At 45.5% G+C, this 18,827-nt stretch overlaps 1 protein-coding gene across 4 annotated transcripts in view; it reads right to left on the minus strand.

The window, feature by feature from the left end:
- The window catches only part of LOC135366411 (WD repeat-containing protein 75-like), a 61,719-nt gene that overhangs the window by 6,130 nt on the left and 36,762 nt on the right, over positions 1 to 18,827 (minus strand). For 3 of the 4 annotated variants that reach the window (XM_064599093.1, XM_064599094.1, XM_064599092.1), the window contains exons 5-9: positions 18,335 to 18,426; positions 14,432 to 14,518; positions 3,998 to 4,149; positions 2,880 to 2,945; positions 2,657 to 2,797 (exon numbers count right to left, since the gene is read on the minus strand). In XM_064599093.1, coding sequence (XP_064455163.1) covers positions 2,657 to 2,797; positions 2,880 to 2,945; positions 3,998 to 4,149; positions 14,432 to 14,518; positions 18,335 to 18,426 — 538 coding nt within the window. The remainder of the gene's footprint in view (positions 1 to 2,656; positions 2,798 to 2,879; positions 2,946 to 3,997; positions 4,150 to 14,431; positions 14,519 to 18,334; positions 18,427 to 18,827) is intronic. The other variant, XM_064599095.1, reaches the window with a different exon arrangement.

Here is an 18,827-nt window from a genome sequence, read left to right on the forward strand (position 1 = left end):
CCAGAGACACTGTCGGCCCTTTCGTTAAAACTGGTGTATGGGAAAAATACCAGGAAAAAATAGTCATCAGATAAGCCGCACCGGTGGATAAGCCGCAGAGCGCCCGTGAGAAAAAAAAATCACGCATAAGCCGCGGCTAATACGCGTGAAATTACGGTACTAGCGGATCTCTCTATATTGAAAGGCTGACCAAAGTAAAATGGACTTTTAACGTTGAGTAGACATTCAATTCCCAAAACTAACAGTTGTTATGGCATATGCAACAACAAGAGGAGAAAGAGCATTCTACGCGAGACTTCTTTGCATCAAGCTCCCGACTTTTGCAGACAGAAGTTAGACCAGTTCACAGCTTCACAAAGCACCATCGAACAAGCCCCAGGACCAGAAGGCGTATTTTATCAAGTAGGTAGACATCAAGTAGTTGATGCAGATCAGCATCCGCTGACCCTGGCTAAGAACCACTGGTGTGTACTTCTGCAGCACCATGCAGGATGCATGGGAAAATGTAGCACACACATAAAATTCATGATGCTCACTCAGGTCATCAATGGATATATTCTGTTTGGGGAAGCAAGAAAGATCGAGAATGTAAAATCAATTGAAGACCTGATGACTGTATTGTGGGAGAAAAAAAAACTTATTTCGAGGCAGTTTACGAAAGCCAGTTCAGCCATGTACTGAGAAAACCTCTGCATCATTCAGTCTTTAAAATTCATGGAAGTACAGTGCGATCCCATAAATTCCAAGTCGTCTTTATTCAAACTTCCGGATAATTCAAACTGACGCTCGGGTCCCAGCAAAGCCATGTTTGTTTCGATCGGGGAAAATTTCCGGTAATTCTAACATATGAACACATGCAACAGTTTATTCAAACAAGTTTGCCCGGCCGCACTCGACTCCTGACTACGTATTGGCTCGTGAGCGCCGGCTACGAGCTGCTGGCATATCAGCTACACCGTTACCTAAATGTTTTGTTTACTTAGCTATAAAAACATTTCTCAGAAAAGTGCCAGAGGAAAAAGGAACAGATCACAGTTACTGGTGCGCACAAACGTGACCTGCACGGATGCCTGCCACTTGTCGTCGGAAAAGCAAGCAAGCCTCACTGTTTTAACAGGATGAGGTCCCCCCCCATTGACAATACAGTCAAGAAAAGGAATCAATTCGATATTATCTCGAATTGCGTTGGTGATATTTGCGTTCGTGAGGTTCGCAATTTGGTTTGGCTCGAATTCGCAAACAACGTTTATAGCGTCGTCGTGGTTGGAAGCGCGTATAATATCATTTTCTGTTGTTTTCACGCGTGCCTGAAAATAAGTATTCTAGAAAGCACGAGTCCCTTATATTTCCGCCATCGCGGGGCTCGGAACAAAGCCGTGTGCCGTGCCGGCTTGTGTGTGCTATGAACACATCAAGCCCTCATTTAGAACCGCTCCCTTTAGTTCGAACTCTGCTGTATTCGAGCAAATATTCAGTCCCCTCCCAGTTCGAATTAGTGGCATTGCACTTGTAGAGGAGGTGGGGTTCCTCTACATGAGTCGTGACCGGCGATGATAGAATGTCCCAGCGGGCAGATCCTGGTGGCCTCACGCTCGGACGGTGCTGGTAGAACTGGCTGGCACGTGCAGTGAAGCGCGGCAGCACGTCTTCATCGCCGTCCACAAGCCACCGCACACAGTATTATAATTTGCCTAACATGTGTCTTTGCCAGAAACTTGCCAATTTTTTCAACCAACTATTCCAACGAATGCAGCTTCTCTGTTTGTTGGGACTTGTAAATTCTCAGCAAGTGATTCCCAACAAGCACCAATGCTTGTTCTTCTGATCTGCTTTAGTACCTTGCATAAAACTTGAACCCTGCTATTGGAGAACAGTAACAAGCGGTAAAAAAAACGGGACAAAAGAGGTAGCAGAAGACACATGGATGCTGGTGGGTCTTCATTGAACCCCGGAGCAATAAACATAACCTTAACTCGCGTAACTATGCTCTCGTAATTAATGCAACCCCAACTCGGCGTCCCAAATGCTGGGTCTTTATTTGCTGTTCCCATATTTAATGCACAACGACCCAGAGGTCACCATCAGCCCGTATCTCTACACGATATCACAAATGAGCGACGGAGGCTCAGCCATGTATGTATTTTAGGAAGAGGAGGAATATGTCAACTAATTATTGAAGAGAAATCATTTAATGTGAGCAGAAGGAAGGATGAGCAATAAAACAGTAATGGGCAATGTGTCCAAGTATGGCCGCACACATGTGGCTCTCCCTGTTTGTGGCACTTGGAGTTTCTCGGCAGGCGACAGTTTCTCGGCCAAACAAAATATGAAGTGGAAACTTGACTCTACGGTGTCAATAGGAGAAATTGTGATGCCTGTCCATGAAATTTATGCAAATAACCATTTATGATTGGATCATTTTGACATGGCATCTCCCAGCATTAGCTTTAAGGCAGCAGAACTTGGATGGCGAAGATGACCTCGTGTGAAAAGACCATGATTCGAGTGATAGCGAGAAGATGTCTCTCGACTCTGGAGCACAGACTCGGTTACTTTGGAACAAAAACTGTAGTGGACTGCACCTTGGGCTCCGACTTAAAAATATCCTGATAAAAGTTTTTGAGCTAAAGCCCATTATGTATGAAGGCGAATGTACCTGTTGAACTTCTTTGAAGCCTAACACACCCAGTCTGCTGTGGTGCAAAGTTTCCGTCTTTCCATCTTCCACAACTGCAAACTTTGTACGCTCTGCCACAAGAGCTCCAAATGGGGTTGATGACAGCATTCCACTTTCAAGCTGCTCCCGAAGGAAAGAAATGTAATCTCCGTTACACAACAAGAAACATTTTGCAAAAAAAGTATGAGTAAAAGTGTTTTACATGTATGGTAGAAGGCTCACTCTGGACATCCTCTTCTCCCTCCTGTGGTTCGAGAGAATAGAGCTCCTGATGGAGGAATAGAACAAGAACACTGAAAAAAGTTGCAGTCATTCTGCACAGCAGTCATATTGTAGTGCGTGACCACCAGCAGTTAATTACTATACATAGATAGGACCTGACCTTTTGGGGTTATACGCGATTACTCCAAATATTCCCCCCCCCCCCCCCGATCCAAATTAGCAAACACAGGGCCTAACCCAATATTTCCCTGAAAACTGCTGGACCAAGGGGCTCCAAAGTCATCGCAACTAATACAGAATTTTGGAAACTGCATTGTAAATGCGTAAATATATGCTCATACAAACTGTCAAAACAGAGTTCCTGCTGCCTCTTAGATGCATTGACTAACTATTGATACTCTCTATCTACTGGTGTCACATGTATTATCAGTTCAAGTATGGCAGCCATCGAAAAAAGCCAGGTAGAGGCGGGATTTGAACCACACGTCTCTCGATTACTGGTTGAGCGCCTCAACCAATTCGACCACGCTGTCATCTGCTTTTTCTGACGACTTGCCTAGGAGCCTCATTTGAATATTGGGACACGCATTCACTCTCTCCTGCATTTCTTCTCATTCAAACACGCATGTTTTTTCGAAGACAGCCATACTTCAACTGTTCATATCCCCAGGCAGCCGCCCTCTGCCTCGTACTCGTGTCGCATGTATGTGTGCGTGTGTGTGTGTGTGTATGAGAAGAGATCTAGGAGAGAGTGTGATGAGAGTGAATCCTGGGATTTCGGGATGTCAAACAACCGGGATCCTGGGATATCCCGGATCCTAAAAATAGTTGCAGTAAAATTGCTTGCAGTGTCTACATTTTCCGCGTGTTTTGTGTGCACTGCCTTTGATATTGAATTATGCCTCACCAACTCGACCAGCTTTCTGCTACTACTGAAACACATTCCTCAAATTTACCACAGTAGAACTGATATTTGACATTAGACATATTTGATATCTCACATCTGATTTGCTTAGAAACCCGCCATTCAATTTTTATCCAAAATGTTCAGAAATACAAAAAATTGTGCAAACCTAGGAACAACCAAGTGAGACCAACCTGCAAGCAGTTGAGAAAGTAGAGCCCAGATGGTGTTTCGTGGTTGCCACTCGGAACAAATATTGCTGCCCTGGCTGCACGACCCTTTTCTTCTGTGATTTCACCTTCGTAGAGAGGCTTGTCTACGATGCTTTTGGGGTCAAACAGAAGAACTGAAACAGATTATTATGTTGTTCAATGTGAGTGTTTCTCTAAAAATAATTATTTACTAATTTACGGGCACATCTTAAGTCAGTCAAAAAACTGAGCTGGAATCCCAAGTGGATTCACTTGAAAAATAAGTGGAACCACTTGGGAAACAAAATGGAACCATCTTGTTTTTCAGGTGGACTCACTTGGGTTCCAACTCAAATTTCCGCCTGGGAAGCTTATGTAGCTCTTGTTACATCACATACAACTAGGGCTATGCAAATACTCGACATTTCGAATATGAATTGAATATTTTCAGTATCTGCATTCGATTCAATGATTCTGTATTCGTGGCTTTCGGATAAATTGAATATCTTCGAATATTTCAAATTTCCTGAATCCACAAGCCCGACGAGACGATGCATTCACTACGGGAACAATTATAACTGTGAGCCTCGTCGAAGCGGTCTCATCAATAGATAGCGGCGACAACTGAAGTGAAGCTGTAATTAAGTAATTTTAGTAAATAAAGAATATGTTCCTTTGGTGCATTTGCTTTCTTCAGGATTTTCACTCGCTCCAAATCGTGTTCCTAAACTCTCTGTACCACAACGTAAGGACCACACCCCCCTTTCGGCAACTTCATTTTAAAAATCCTTCCTTAGAATCGAGCAAATATGGTATATGTGGTGGCAGCATATTTTGTTTGTCGAGAAAGGGAATCGGTAGAAACGACACGTGAAAGATCCACTCTGCAATAGTTGAGTGCTGTTTTGAAAGGCTGACTGGCATGCTGGTCAAAGAAGGCGTGGAACTAAATTCAGAAGCTCCACACTGGAAGAGGGACAAGAAACAAGTTGCGACTTAAGAGTGGATACACAGTCATCAGTTAGAGGCTCATCCAGTTGTGATCACAGCAGACCAGACTTTTGCCTCCTTTCATACGTTGAGAGAGTCCCCGGTGCTGCCTCCTGATTGTCTTTGCACTCCATGTACCGATGTAGCACGTCTATCGCGTCTAGCACCTGGCGCATCGTCGGCGTGGAGAGCACTTCCTCGGTGTCGCTGCCGTCGTTGTCGCTGCCATCGTCTGCCGTGCCCTGCAGGCCTGCGACGATATCTTCTTCGCGCAATTCTTCTGTAGACAAATCCGCAGCCAAGAAGCTCTTGTAGCTCAATGTCTCTGGGTATGCTGCCACCTTCTCTCAGCGCTTGCCACTGGTGGACAAGAGCAGATGTGGCCACAGTGTCTACATTTTCTTCCAACTCGTAGGCGTCCGCATTTTCTTCGCTGCATCTGTTGTAGAATCGCGCCTTGTAGAAGCAACTGACGACCACCCTCGCATTCCACACTGTGCCAGGCTGCTGCGAGCATCTTGAGAGCCTGGATTGCGTGCACTTTCGTTTCTCTTTCGGAGCAAGTGATCAGCAGTAGCGTATCGATGGGTCTGCATGGTAGCCACTTCATGCTGTTTACTAGCGCTTGGTCAAAGGGCTGGATAAGGGGAGTGCAGTTTGGGGGAAGGAAACACATTTCTACGCGCGTGAGGTTCATGTCCTTGACGTGATGTGCGGAGCAGTTGTCGAGCAGCAAACACACGCGCGTGTCCTTCTTGTCGTGGTCAAAGTCCATCACCCAGTCCCTAAAAATCCCTCGGGACATCCACGCTTTGCTGTTGAGTGAGTACTTCGCTGGGATTCTTTTTCCTCCGAAGCAGTGCGGGATTTTGCTCTTCCCAAGAACTAGAGGAACACGCCTGTATTTTTCCGTCCATGTTTACGCAGAGCAAGACAGAAAACCGTCGCTTGTTTTGTTTTCCGCCTTCACAGCGTTCACTATTAAGCGCGAGGGTACGCCCCGTGATGGCCTCTAACTACTTCTACAGTAGTTTAACTATAACTGCTGACTACTTTGAAATGGAGTAGTTTAACTAGTAGTCCAACTACTTTCCAGGGGAGTAGTTAAAACTACTTCTTTAACTACTGCAATGTATTTTAGCTACATCTAAAACTACTTGACGTTCTCCACACCAATTCCTTGTAGTGTTCTTGGACACCTAAATATGAAGCACAAGCAGTGATAATTTTATTTAATATTTAAAATATACTCTTGTGCCTACGTCGCATAATTCACATACTGTCGTCAAGTCCACTGCCTGTCTCTTGTATATTATGCACTTGTCTCTTGTCTGCCTGTCTCTTGTATAAAAGAGCTTGCTGCTTGCTGCGAGCTGAACGCGTCTCCGCAAGGATGTCACATCCTCCTCAGCGCACGCGCAGGCTGCGGCAAAATTTGGCTCAAGCCATTGCTACGATCGTCAAATACAAAGCTTGTGTCGGGATTCTTTCTGTGCCTACTCGATAAACTAAGTTGTGGAATTATTTCGCAGCAAATGAGGCTTCACTAGACAAGCATTAACAGTGAAGATTTAGTACACACGCACGACACAATTGCTCTGCACCTCCGTTCTCATCAAACAAGTAGCTCAAAGTAAAAGTCAGAAGCACAGTCATGCTGTAAAGCTTGCGGCAACATCGGAAGTAGTTGGCGCCTGCAGTAACCTAACTACTGTAGTTAACTACTCGAAATAGTAGTTTAACTAGTAGTTGCACTACATTTCTGCAAGTAGTTGATAACTACTTTTTAACTACAATGAGGTAGTTTAACTACATGTAGTAAACTACTGGCCATCACTGGGTACACCTTGACAAAATTTGATAAAACAATGCTGTTTGATCAGCGTTGTAAATCGCGTTGTTTGATCAGTCTTGCGGGGCGGACTCTTCTAGGATGCCAGTCAGCCGCTCTTCGAGCCACGATGCAGCCCCCGAGGTTTCAGCAGATGCAGCCTCAGCACACAAAGCCCTCGACACAATCGCGTGCCACCACTTGAACTTTTCCAGTCAACCGCTGCTGGCCTTAAAATTATCAGAACCGAGCACATTCGCACAATTTATCGCTTGACGCTGAACAATGGCACCAGTAAGTGGAACTCTATTCGACAACATCTCCATGAGATAAAGTTAAAATCTGGGCGGGTTGGTGATCCATACGAAAAGCGATAAGCGAGGGGACAACGAAAAGGACAAGGTGTTTGTCTCGTCCTTTGTCCTTTTCGTTGTCCCTTCGCACTGGGGGTTTTTATCGCTTTTAGTATCCCCATGAACAATGTGCAAGTTGCCTTATCCACGTCTTTGTATGTTGCAAGCTTGAGTCTTTTCCATGTGGTGCTGGCCCCCGAGGTGCCAGCCACAAGGATGCTGTCCTTGGATTTCAGAATCTTAGACAGCAAATTATCTGGAATGCTGTACCTTGCAGCAACATCCTTCTTCCTTTCGCCCCTGCTCACAGCGTCGATGATTTCAACCTTGGCACTAAACTGAGTCTTCCACTTGCGCTGGGCACCATAATGTCACGGTGTGGAGGCCGTCACACCAAAAGAAAGAATGCGAAAACGGGAAGTGGGATGAAGCCGGCAAAATGGGAAAAGGGAAGCAGGGCAGAGTGCAGCTGGAGCAGTGCCACTGCCTCCCTTCCTCTTGTTGAACCCATCGCTGAAGACGACAATGAGCCATGACCTGCCTCCCCCTCGTGTGATGAGCATCTCGTTCGTATCATTCTTATCTCATTTACAGCAATAAACACATCGTCAACCTGCCTCATCTCGTCTTCCACACCTCTTGGCCTCGAACAAATCGGGGCTTCGCACAACGCATTCGCGGAACAAAAGGCGTGCTCTCGTTCCTGATTCTCCACGCGGGATGCTTCGTAACATGGATAGCTCGGGTCAAATACCTTAGTTATACGGTCTCCCGAATACATTGCATGGTATGGGAGCTAAACACGGGGTTCAGGAAACTTTGTTACATGGAGAAATTCGTTGCATGGAGACTTCGTTAAGGTCGATTCACACGATGCAGCTTTAGTTGCACCACCAAGTTGCACCGTGTGAACGCGAAGCTCTGGTTGCGCAACTCGAGTTGCAGGAGTTGCACAGTCGATCGCTTCACGAGCGATTTCTCCTGCAACTCTAGCTGCAACACATGGCTGTCAATCACCTGTCACACACCTGTGAATCACACGGCTCCGCCTTGCAAGCGCGACCAATCAGGAAGACTTCCACGTGTCAGTTATCGCAGCCACAGTACGCGAGACGACGAAATTATCACTGACCAGTGGAAATTATGCAAAATTATCAAACTCGCAACGGATTGAAGTCGGAACGAGCGGAAGTCACAGTGGCGATTGGACGAAAATTATGACAATGATGTTTTTTCGCGCCATCTGACGAACTCGGTGACAACTACGGCATTCCGAGTTGCTCGCCGTATGAAAGGGACCTTTTTGGTGCAACTTCGGTTGCGCGCAACTGTAGCGGGAACAAAGTTGCACCAAAAAGTTGCATCGTATGAACTGACCCTTAATCGAGGTTTAACTGTACTAGGAATTTTGCTTTCATTGCAGCGAAGTACCGGCTTCGAACTCTTTCATTCAAGCAGGCACATTGTTCTCTATGGCAGCCTGATGACGAATACCAATTATTTCACTGTAATGAGGTCTGCCAGCAGTTATAGGCCCTCGGCAACTTAACTAGGCACTACACTTAACGACAGAAAAAAGAAGTTTAACTACATAGTTGGAACTCCATTTCCGCAAGCAGGTTCTAACTTCCTTTTAACTACGATAACACAGTTTAACTACGCGTAGTTAACTCCCACACACTGGACTTTGGGTCAATGACAATGCGAGCATTACGCGCTAAATGAGAAAATTCTAACCCATGTATTTTGTTCTGCTCTGCTTGATGAGTTGTCACTGGTATGTCAACTTTGAGTAAACAAATCGCACCGATAATCCTTGTAGATTTGCATTTTGCAAATACTGTGTGTGTGTGCGCGCGCGTGTGCGTGCGTGCGTGCGCGCATTTGTTTTTGGCCACACGAAACTGGGGCACATTTCAGGACTTCAGTTTCTTCAGACGATTTTTTTATGCATTCAATTTCACGTTAGGCCGTGCCTGTTTTGTCCACGAAGTATCACATAAACATAGTATCACAAACAACAAACCCACTGAATTTTGGAACAAAAATTCCACGGTCTTTCGAGGACCTTTTAAGGCTAAGCTGTTTGCTTTGCCTGGGATGTAAAGCACAGTTTTCACAAAAATATTTATAAGCTACAGGTGTCACACGAAAGAATACATGGGGACTGCACAATAGTGATCCGTTCACAAACGTGACTGATGACTCCTGAACGTTAAAGATCACAGGGTAGAAAGGAAGGTGGGTGAATACAACGCAGGGCGTCATTGATTTCATGCACTTCTGGTTTCTGTCATTGATTGCCATGGGTGCTGGCACCTGTGGTTTGGAAACTATAGTTCTGACTCCGGAAAAGCCGAATTTGCACCAGGAGCTCCACGAGGATAATAGAAAGATGCAAAATAAAGGGTTTTCAAGGACTGTAGGAAAATTCAAATTCCAGGATATTGAAGGGTTTCAAGGACCAGTGGGACCCATGCATAAATGCTGACAGCAGTTCGGAACTGGGGTAGTACGTACTAAGATAAAAACAAGCAGAAGGACCTTGAAAAATCGTGCATCACCAGCGAGTCGTGTGTCTCCATTCTCCTTCGTCCTTGTCTCGTGCGCTGTTACGGTGGTTAATTATCATATTCCCAAAAAGTGGATTCTACTTTAGATTTAACATTACAGCGACTCTCACGATGTTAAGGCACTTTTTTTTCTGCTGCGGCAAATCCTGAATTCCGCAGCAGGGAACTATGAATTCTGCATTTTGCCACGGTAAAAGGCAAATTGCCCTAGTTCAGACAGAAAATACTCCCTGTTAGCTCTTAGTGTGGAGGAACACGGTTACAACTCCAAATTCTTTTGTGACTTAGCATATCAAAGTACATTGTGCTTTCTTCTGAGAGGGAGTGACGTTCGTCACTGACTATCAAATTGTACTTGCTAAGTGACCTCTCTGCATGTACAGAGTTTACTGTCACACAGAGGTACTTGACAGCTATGGACACCAAAGCAGGGGTCAGCGTTTGCATTCCACTCCAGAACCCCCAGAGAGTTGAGGGTCACAAAGAGGAGTTAGAGGGTCGTTCCAGCGCACAGATGGGGCCATATCACGGCCTGGTGGCCTTATCCGGTTGGCACATCTATGCTGTATCGCAAGCTGACCCAGTGCGAGCAAAGTCCGTCCATCTCGCGCATAAACTGAGTTAAGCGCGTGGTTTCTGCAAAATTCTGCGCAAAACCTCATATTTCGCGGCAGACCCAGAATTCCGCAAATTCTTGCAGAATCGCGGAATCCCAGAAAGCCTTAACGATACTCAACCTCACCCAGTTCCTTAAGTGATCTACAGCCAGCATGACAGCAAATATCTGTAATCCCTTTCCTGCTAGTTATCGACGCAACAAATGATTACAGCAAAACCTTCATAATTCGACCCCCGTTAACTTGGAAATTCGGACTACTCAAACGGTCCCGACAGATGCCTATGTTAGTCTATGGCAAGGAACACTGGAATGTTCGGAAGCGGTTGTGCGCCCACCGCTTAATTTGGATGGTACGACAACAAGGTGAACCTCCGCAAACAGCGTGCGTGCGAACCCCAAATGTTCAGATGGATGAAGAAGGCAAAGTGTGCTGCCACTCTACAACTAAGAAAAACAGACACGCTCGCATCCGCATCGCCATGATTATCAGCTGTGTGATGTCGTCTCTCTCCCTTCGTGCACTGACGCATCCGTCAAGCAAGAAGCAACTGCGTGTCTCACTTTCTTTTGTTTTGTGCTGCACGGCAAGGTTTGTAATTGACTCAGAAGAAATCGCGAACCTCGCCTTTACAGTTTTACACGATCGTAGAACCTGTAGAACACAGCACTGCAGGATGCGACCACTGAAGGGGACGACAGCCATTTCCGTGGTCTCCAGCCTTTGTCTGGGCAAATTGCGGACTACATTACAATTGACATTGGCATTGCTCGCAGTTTGATCGAAGATGAAATTGTGAACAATGCTCTTGCAACCTTGTCCTGAGACCCCTGTTGTTTAATCTAGTATATACAGTCACTGACCGTTAATTCGGACTCGTAGGAGCCACAAAATTTGCCAGGATTATCGAGCAGCCCAAAGTAGTAGCCACGACGAAAATCCGCTTCCAACGATGGCCTTTATTAGAGACATTCAAATTGAATTGAAAAAAACTGTCAATTCGCATCCGTTTAGCAGCATGCACACAGGAGAGAACGTCATGTCGCATTTCCGCTAAGGTCGCAGCGTCGGAATACACAGTTCCGAGCGTGCCAATGGCCGCGACGATGGCCGCGGCTGAAGGAGGATCCCCAATGTCCGCGCCACTGCCGATATTGTCGCCATCCGATCCGTCCGCAGGCACGTTAAAAACTTGGGCGACAATCTCAATGTCAATTAGCCCCAAGGTTCATGCACCGGTCAACGTTGGCGTAAGCGTCAAATGTTACGCCAGCTTCACCATTCCCGTGCTGCGGAGGTTATCGACCAACGCCAGGCTGTCCGTTGAACTATATTGTCGTCACTGTCACTTGTCCCAGTGCTCCCACCTATGCTCCCGGGAGCCTCCTACGATGAACGATCTTCTTCGTCTATACATATAATGTTTGTACAGGTACCGTCATCGTGACTGGACGTACGTAGATAATGACATTTTATCACTTTTGCTTCTCGCGCTAAAGCTCACGCGAAACACAACTTTGCACTCGTGCGTGCTTTGCCTCCCCCGATGCTGCACGGTGGACTGATGTGCAGGCTCTGAAGTTCAATGTCACGGTTTGGAGTTCGAAACTCCTATTTGCGCAAAAAAGTAGTAGGTGAGGTGGGGCAAAAATCTGTACAAATTATGGAGCACTGACTCCGTTAAAACGGTCAGAATTATTGTAAGTGAAAATGCATTGGTTCTATGGGGACTATGATGAAGCCAAAGCCTGTAGAACACAGGCTTTGGCTTTCACAAACTTTCAAATATCTCTTATCAAGGTATCAACAGACTAACAGGGATAGCTCAAATAAGCTGATGACCACCTTTAATGAGTTGTCAGTGAGTAGCCCAGCAAAGCCCTTAGCCCAGGAAAGTCAGCATGTACAGAAATAAGCAACTGCTTAGTTGTTCAAGTTTCGTTTTTACAAACACCCTGCCGAGTACATTGTTTGCAACCAAATATGCAAGTGCAGTGGAATCTCGCCAAATGGAAATCATTAAACAAAATTGGAAATTACTGTTTAAACGGAACAAGAGGTACAAAGTTCTTCGGTTTTTATTCATGCAATGAAAAATATTAAGCTTGAACATAATAGCAGCGCACGAGACAAAGCACGACACAGAGCGTGGGGTTGATCCCTTATGCGATTGTCGTCGCGAAAAATGCTTCCACTATAATCGGAAGCAGAAAAGGGAATGACTTGAATGGTTTCTAGGTGCACTTCAATGCTTCAGAAAGCCATCGTATCGTAGCTCTAGCCTCTCCACTTCTGGTAGTGAAGATCTCAAGCAGCACAAGGCTAGTTTCAAATGGCATCACAAAAACATGCGCACCATGCTGACACACTCGTAACAAAAATCGACCTTATCAACGATTTCGAAAGGGGTTGCGTTAGCAAAACAGCACTCGCTACGGGATTCCAAAAAACACAAAGAGAAGCTGCGTAACGCATTCAGCAGGTCTCTATTTGCATCACAGAGAACGAGACCGTAATTGGCAAGCCAGAAGGAGCTCAGAAGTGTCTGTCACATGTAACAATAAACCGTGTCATTGTAAACTATGCTTTCTCCAGTGTTTTTGCACCACAGGAAACAATCAGACGACATTTAACATTCTGCGCATCATTTCAGTAAATGGAACATATTATCCCAGTCCCTTCAGGTTCCGTTTAAAGAGATACACACTTCATTAGTTTGCAAGATGTACCTGTGAAGGATATCAGACTACACCGTACTTCCTGTGGTAATTTTCGCCATCGCATACTTTAGGCACCATTAGTGTGGCACGAAAAATGCGGAGGAAAGAAATAATCTCGTAATTTCTGCTTACACCATAGAAATCTTACGGAGAGAGGCTAGAAGGAAAGCCGGGGAGGAGGATCGGAGGAGAGCAAAGAACTTGAACGGGGCTCTTCCCTCTCTCAGAGTATGCGCTCGGAGGCAGCCATATTGAATCAGCCGAGAGAACGTCGTGTATTTCTAGCACGTGAAAGCAGCCACAGTTCCGAAAACTGTTGCAACACTTGCTCGGTTGCTCCTCTGCTTCCCTTGCTACGTATTTTGTGAGTGTCCGCCTCTCTCCAGACTTGTAGTCAAGGCTGGTTGGTCTGGTTGAGGCAGCGGCGGAGACGGCGTCCCCATGTGGCCGTCCGTGTCGTGTCTTTGTTTCTTCCTCTGTGTGTGTGTGTGTTTTCATATATCTCACGGTTTCATGGATTTGGGCTGTGTGTTACTGTTCCAAAGACATTTTTGGCGTTATGTTTGCTGTATGCTTACTGGATTCCTTTTTTGCATGCGCCGCGGCAACAGTAGCTGATTCAATATGGCGCTCCCCTCACCCGTACGTCCCAGTTTCGGAAGTTTCCTTCTAGCATACTCCTTGAGATTTCTATGGCTTACACTGTTTTGTGCCCGAGTATCCCGCACGGCGCCTCTCAATGACTCTGGTGATTGGTTTCTGCTTTCCACCCGGGTTTCGGCACACCTTAAGCGTGTACCTGGTTCACAGTTAATGTCAAACATTTTTTCAGTTTGCGCCCTGCGTTCAGACGATGGTCCACTGACGCGATGATGATGATACTGCTACTGTAACTATAAAACATGCGTGGAAAGAAACGCTGGACAAACACGCTGTCAACTTAAGTTGTAAAACATAGCATGGTCCCGATTGTCCGCACATCTAACAGAGGCTTCCAGCAGCATTGTATTTCATTGGTTGGACGAGTGGCAGTGGGCCCGGTATTTTGCTTCTCGACCGTGCCAACCATTGCTTGGTAGGCCAGTACTGCTTTCACGGTGTAGTGAAAACATCAATACCAACTACACAGGGAGCACATATGACTGGTATACAAAAAGTTGGGAGTATCGCATAATTTTGTACATCTTTATGAAAGTTTCCACGCAACTTCCACAACCCCAACTTTATCCGAAGCTATAAGGTAAATAAGTAAATAAAGATTTACTAGCAACTTGTTTATGAATGGTGGTTGCGACACACTACTAACCAGTTATTAATTGCTAAAGCTGCAAACATCGGTCACTTGAACCTTACCTGAACCATCGGCGCTGAAAGCAGCCATACGTTGCGATAGAGGGTCCGAGGCCAGGCAACTAAACGTCCAGTCCCTGCTCCAGTGGACTGCAATGTGGTACAAATGCATGTTATGTATGATATATGTGCATTGCTATCAGCCTGATAACAGGCAAAGCTATCAAGAGCAATCAACATCTGGCCATTTGGCTTACAACCTCGTTATACGGAGGTTTTCAACTGCCACTGCGGATATGACAGTTAACCCCAGTTGCAGTTGGGTGGTGTTACATGGCATAACGTGACTGTTAGACACTCGAATGCCAGTTGACTTCAACCGAGACTGGCCGTCACAGCTGCCAAACTGGTTAGATTGACCTGAGACTTCCTGTAAGTTCTGAGGACTCAGTGTTCCTGTCAATATCGTTATAAAGGAGCTCGACTGTACCAACTTCCGAAACCACTTGCCCACCAGCTGCAGGCAAATATTTTACGCAGGGAAGGGTAACGGTAATGGAAACAGAAACGGTATAGGCTGTTTACAGCAGAGTTATCTGGGCGCCGCCATCTTAGCGCACGTGACCTTGCGCGCCACTGCTTGCCTTCTCTTCCGTCTGCCTGTTGGCACGGCGCACGTAATACGGCGGTGCAACCCAGAGACGCATTCTCCGATTTTAATTTTTTTGCAATGAATTCCGGATGGAAGGATGACACGAGGCTTTGGCCGAAGCTTCAACGGTCAGGTGAGTGCATTTGCTTGATTTAGAGTGATATTTCTGTCCTCGTGCGACCCAGATGATCGGCGGGCCATCCCTCTTCTTTTGTTGCGCATACGTTACGTTGTGGGTACGTTCATAATGTAATATCGTAAGATCGTGATTTCTTGCTTTTTATCGCAAGAGTTGCGGTACAACTACCTGAGAAAGATATGCATGTAAGGGCTGTTATGTTGTCGTTATGTAGTAGCATACTTTTTTTGTTGATTTCAGATGTATACAACCACATGATCAACGAGCTAGAGGGATACGGAAAGCCTGCGCTGAACTACAGAGAATTTGCGAAGGGAACGAAGCTGTTTGACAGCGGCCATGTCGGTGTAGTACTGTGCCAGTGCAACGATGGTGTATGAATTTTAAGGGCCGACATCAGGTCGACACAAACAGTGAGAAGAACGTGTAGTACAGAGACTCGCTTCGGGTCCACTTTGGCGGCAACGTGCACATGTAAAGCGGGTTTGAGCAAGAGGTGCAGTCATATTTGTACACGTGTGCTTCGTGCACTGACAAGGCATGTACACGGAACCGTTCAACTGCAAGGAACGTGACCCCTGCTACTATGGGGAAAGTTTATTCTCACAAGCAGCAGCCAACGCCTACAGCGAAGTTTGGGGCTCACACAAAAATGCTGCGCCACTTTGAGGGCTGCACTACTTACCCTCGCTGACTCTCCCGGTTTGAAATCCTTCCTCTAAAGATTCGATGACTACTGTTGTCGAATCAGCTCGTTTTTCTCTCTTTGTGGAAACCCGTTCATTGCAAAAGGCCTCGAACGCGGGCAGTCTTTGTATAGCGACGGCTCGTGAATTTAACAAACAGCTTCATCCCACACGATCAGATCTCTGTCACAGTTTGTACACTCAATCACGGAACAAGTCTTCCCTCTGCTTTTCCAGATTTTGCACAGAACTGTAGCACAGCGGCAAAAAAGGTCGAAAACACTCACATGGGCAAAGGCACACAGGCGCCCGCAGAAGGCAAGCAATGGCGTGGCTACCGTGGGGCCATCTATTAGCGCCCGAAGCAACTGGCTGCTGTAAACGGTCTATATTACTGAAATTGGAGATGGTAACGATAACGGAAACGGAAACTCATATGACGGTCCGTTATCCTTCCCTGATTTTACGTAGGAAACCGCAGCAACACTGAATCAACAGCACAAGAAAAGGTGGCCGGGGCCCAAAACTCTGGCGCTTCAGTCACAGCGCAGTCAATAGTTGTGATTTAAAAGTTCACATTCGACACATCAACTTCAATTACTGGGCAGAAATGGCGATGTAAGGCTCACAGTTTCTGCCTGCTATTACCACTGGTATTTACACCTCCGTTATACGTTGGATATTTTGTTGGACATTATCTTTTTTTTTTTTTTTTTGTGCAATTATGTATAAGGCCCTGTGTTTTCGTTCTGGCTCTATGCCTTTTGAAAATTGGGGGAGGGAGGGGTAAAAATCAGGTTTTATTTCAGGAGCCGTAAGACAGGGTAAGATGGGGTCATACCAGGTAGAAAAGTAGATTTTCGGGTGGAAAATAGAAAAGAGCACTTCTCGCATTTTAGATTGACATAAGATGTGGAACGGCTGTGCTGAATGTCCAATGCTTAGTGTTCTCCAGTGCCCGTATTGGCAGCTGAATTAGGCACTTTGCGAAGTTCGTTTTTGGGTTTTTTCCAGGTTTTACCCTGAGTGACAATGATGAAAATTGGGGGGGGGGGGGGTTAAAAATGGGTGCTACCCTAAAACACAGGGCCTTAATTATGCACTGGAAAATATGCTAAATTATTAGACTGTATTTTCTAGGGGTGTGCGAATCCGAATATTTTACGTCGAATCAAATATCAAATCGAATGAAGGAAAAAATTCCGAATACCGAATCGGATATCGAATATTCATGCAAAATTTACAGTATGTGACTTTTGCACTAAAAGTTTGCATTTTGTAGCCCATGGCTTTAGTGTAATTTTTCTGGCATTAACTGTCACAAGAGAGACACGCAATTCTTCTGTTTGAAGCCCCTACTCTTTAATTTTACATGAGAGTGCTTCCTGCTTTTCAGGTGAGCCTACACTTACTGGAGTGGTTACCTTCATTTCAAAATTTGATGCCAGGCAGTAGCATGTTATACGGATGAGGCTGTAATTGTTTCAGACAACCACAGGCCATTTGTGAAACAACGAATTGGCATCCTGCCTCAGCTTTGCCATGAACACCCTTTAGTTTCTTTGCACTCGCCCAAGGAAGTTGCACTACTGAAATTTTAGACGTAAAGGACATCTTTAAGACACCCTTCTTGTTCATGAGCTGTAGCCATTATTCGAGAGTTCTAACTTTTTAAAGGCAACCTCACAGACATCAAATCAAGGTCCCTCGTCGGCACCGCTAAACTGCATGTGGAAGGGGCGCCACCCCTTCCACAGACGATGTCTACAAAACTAACTTTGGATAACGTTATCTTAAACTAAACACCGTCCCGCCCATGTTGGTCCTGCAGCTAGGGCAATTTCGTAAAGCAGGCTTCACCTCATGCACGGAAGCATCAGGTGAAGCCCACTTTCGGGTTGCGTCGTTCATATTCGTGGAGTAGTCGAATATTCGAAAAACCGAATATTGGATATTCGATTCGCGAATCGAATAGTTCGAGCGTTTGATATTCGATTCGCACACCCCTAGTATTTTCAATAGACGAGTTCAGAAAATCCCAGATTGCTTAGCGCCACTTTGAACTGTGGGAGTTTACTAATACGAAAGAAACGGGTGGCCTCCAAACTGTTCAGATTTCTCCCCTACCGGTCCATTGTCTACGACGTGTCAAGGTCAGCGAAAGCGAAATGTGAAGGATTATTCTTCGTTCCCCCGGTGAGCAAGCGCCCAGAATGCAATGTGTGCGCAGAAAGCACTGGGATTTTCTGAACTCGTCTATTAAATGTTTGCCCACTTTTCTTATGTTCTGCATAGCTTTTTTGCACCATATTTACACTTGAAATACAATGAGGAAGAACAGTGTTACTGAATGACATTTTTGACTGATATCAATTTGACACTTATTTCAACTTGGATGGATCAATGTCAAGAGTAGGATGAGCAAATTTAACTGAGATAAGGAACATTGAGCACACATTTTTGGCCACTGCTGGTTTATACAAACTTACGTGAAAGGGTGATTACATTCCAGATCGTTATCCGTGAAGAGGTACAAGTAACGACCATGTGCGCTGCAGTGTCCCTGCCAAACTCCAAGGCCCTGAGGGAAGGCACACACATATTAATGCCCAAGGTTTAGTTTTTATTGTAGACCACGCTTCATCAGGTGCAGAATCAAGTGCTGTTCTGTACCTGATCAAGCATGATTCATCACGCAAAAGTTTGTGTACATATTAGGTACATATTAAACTTAGAAAGCTTCAGTGTCATTGTTCTACAGCTATCTTGGACTTGACTCATATACCTATACCTGCTCTGCTTCAGTTTTTATTGTTAGACGTCTCCACTGCACCAAGCTGTCGTGAACTCGTAGTCGTGAAAAATGGGTAAAATGCCTAGGTAAACACAATTTCGAGACACGCGAAATCCCAAAATTTTCAATGTAACAATCATACACTGTAAAAATTATACATTTCCATACCTGCCAACTTGGGAACATCC

This window comes from Ornithodoros turicata, chromosome 8, assembly GCF_037126465.1.
Source record: "Ornithodoros turicata isolate Travis chromosome 8, ASM3712646v1, whole genome shotgun sequence".
Classification (NCBI taxonomy): Eukaryota; Metazoa; Arthropoda; class Arachnida; order Ixodida; family Argasidae; genus Ornithodoros; species Ornithodoros turicata.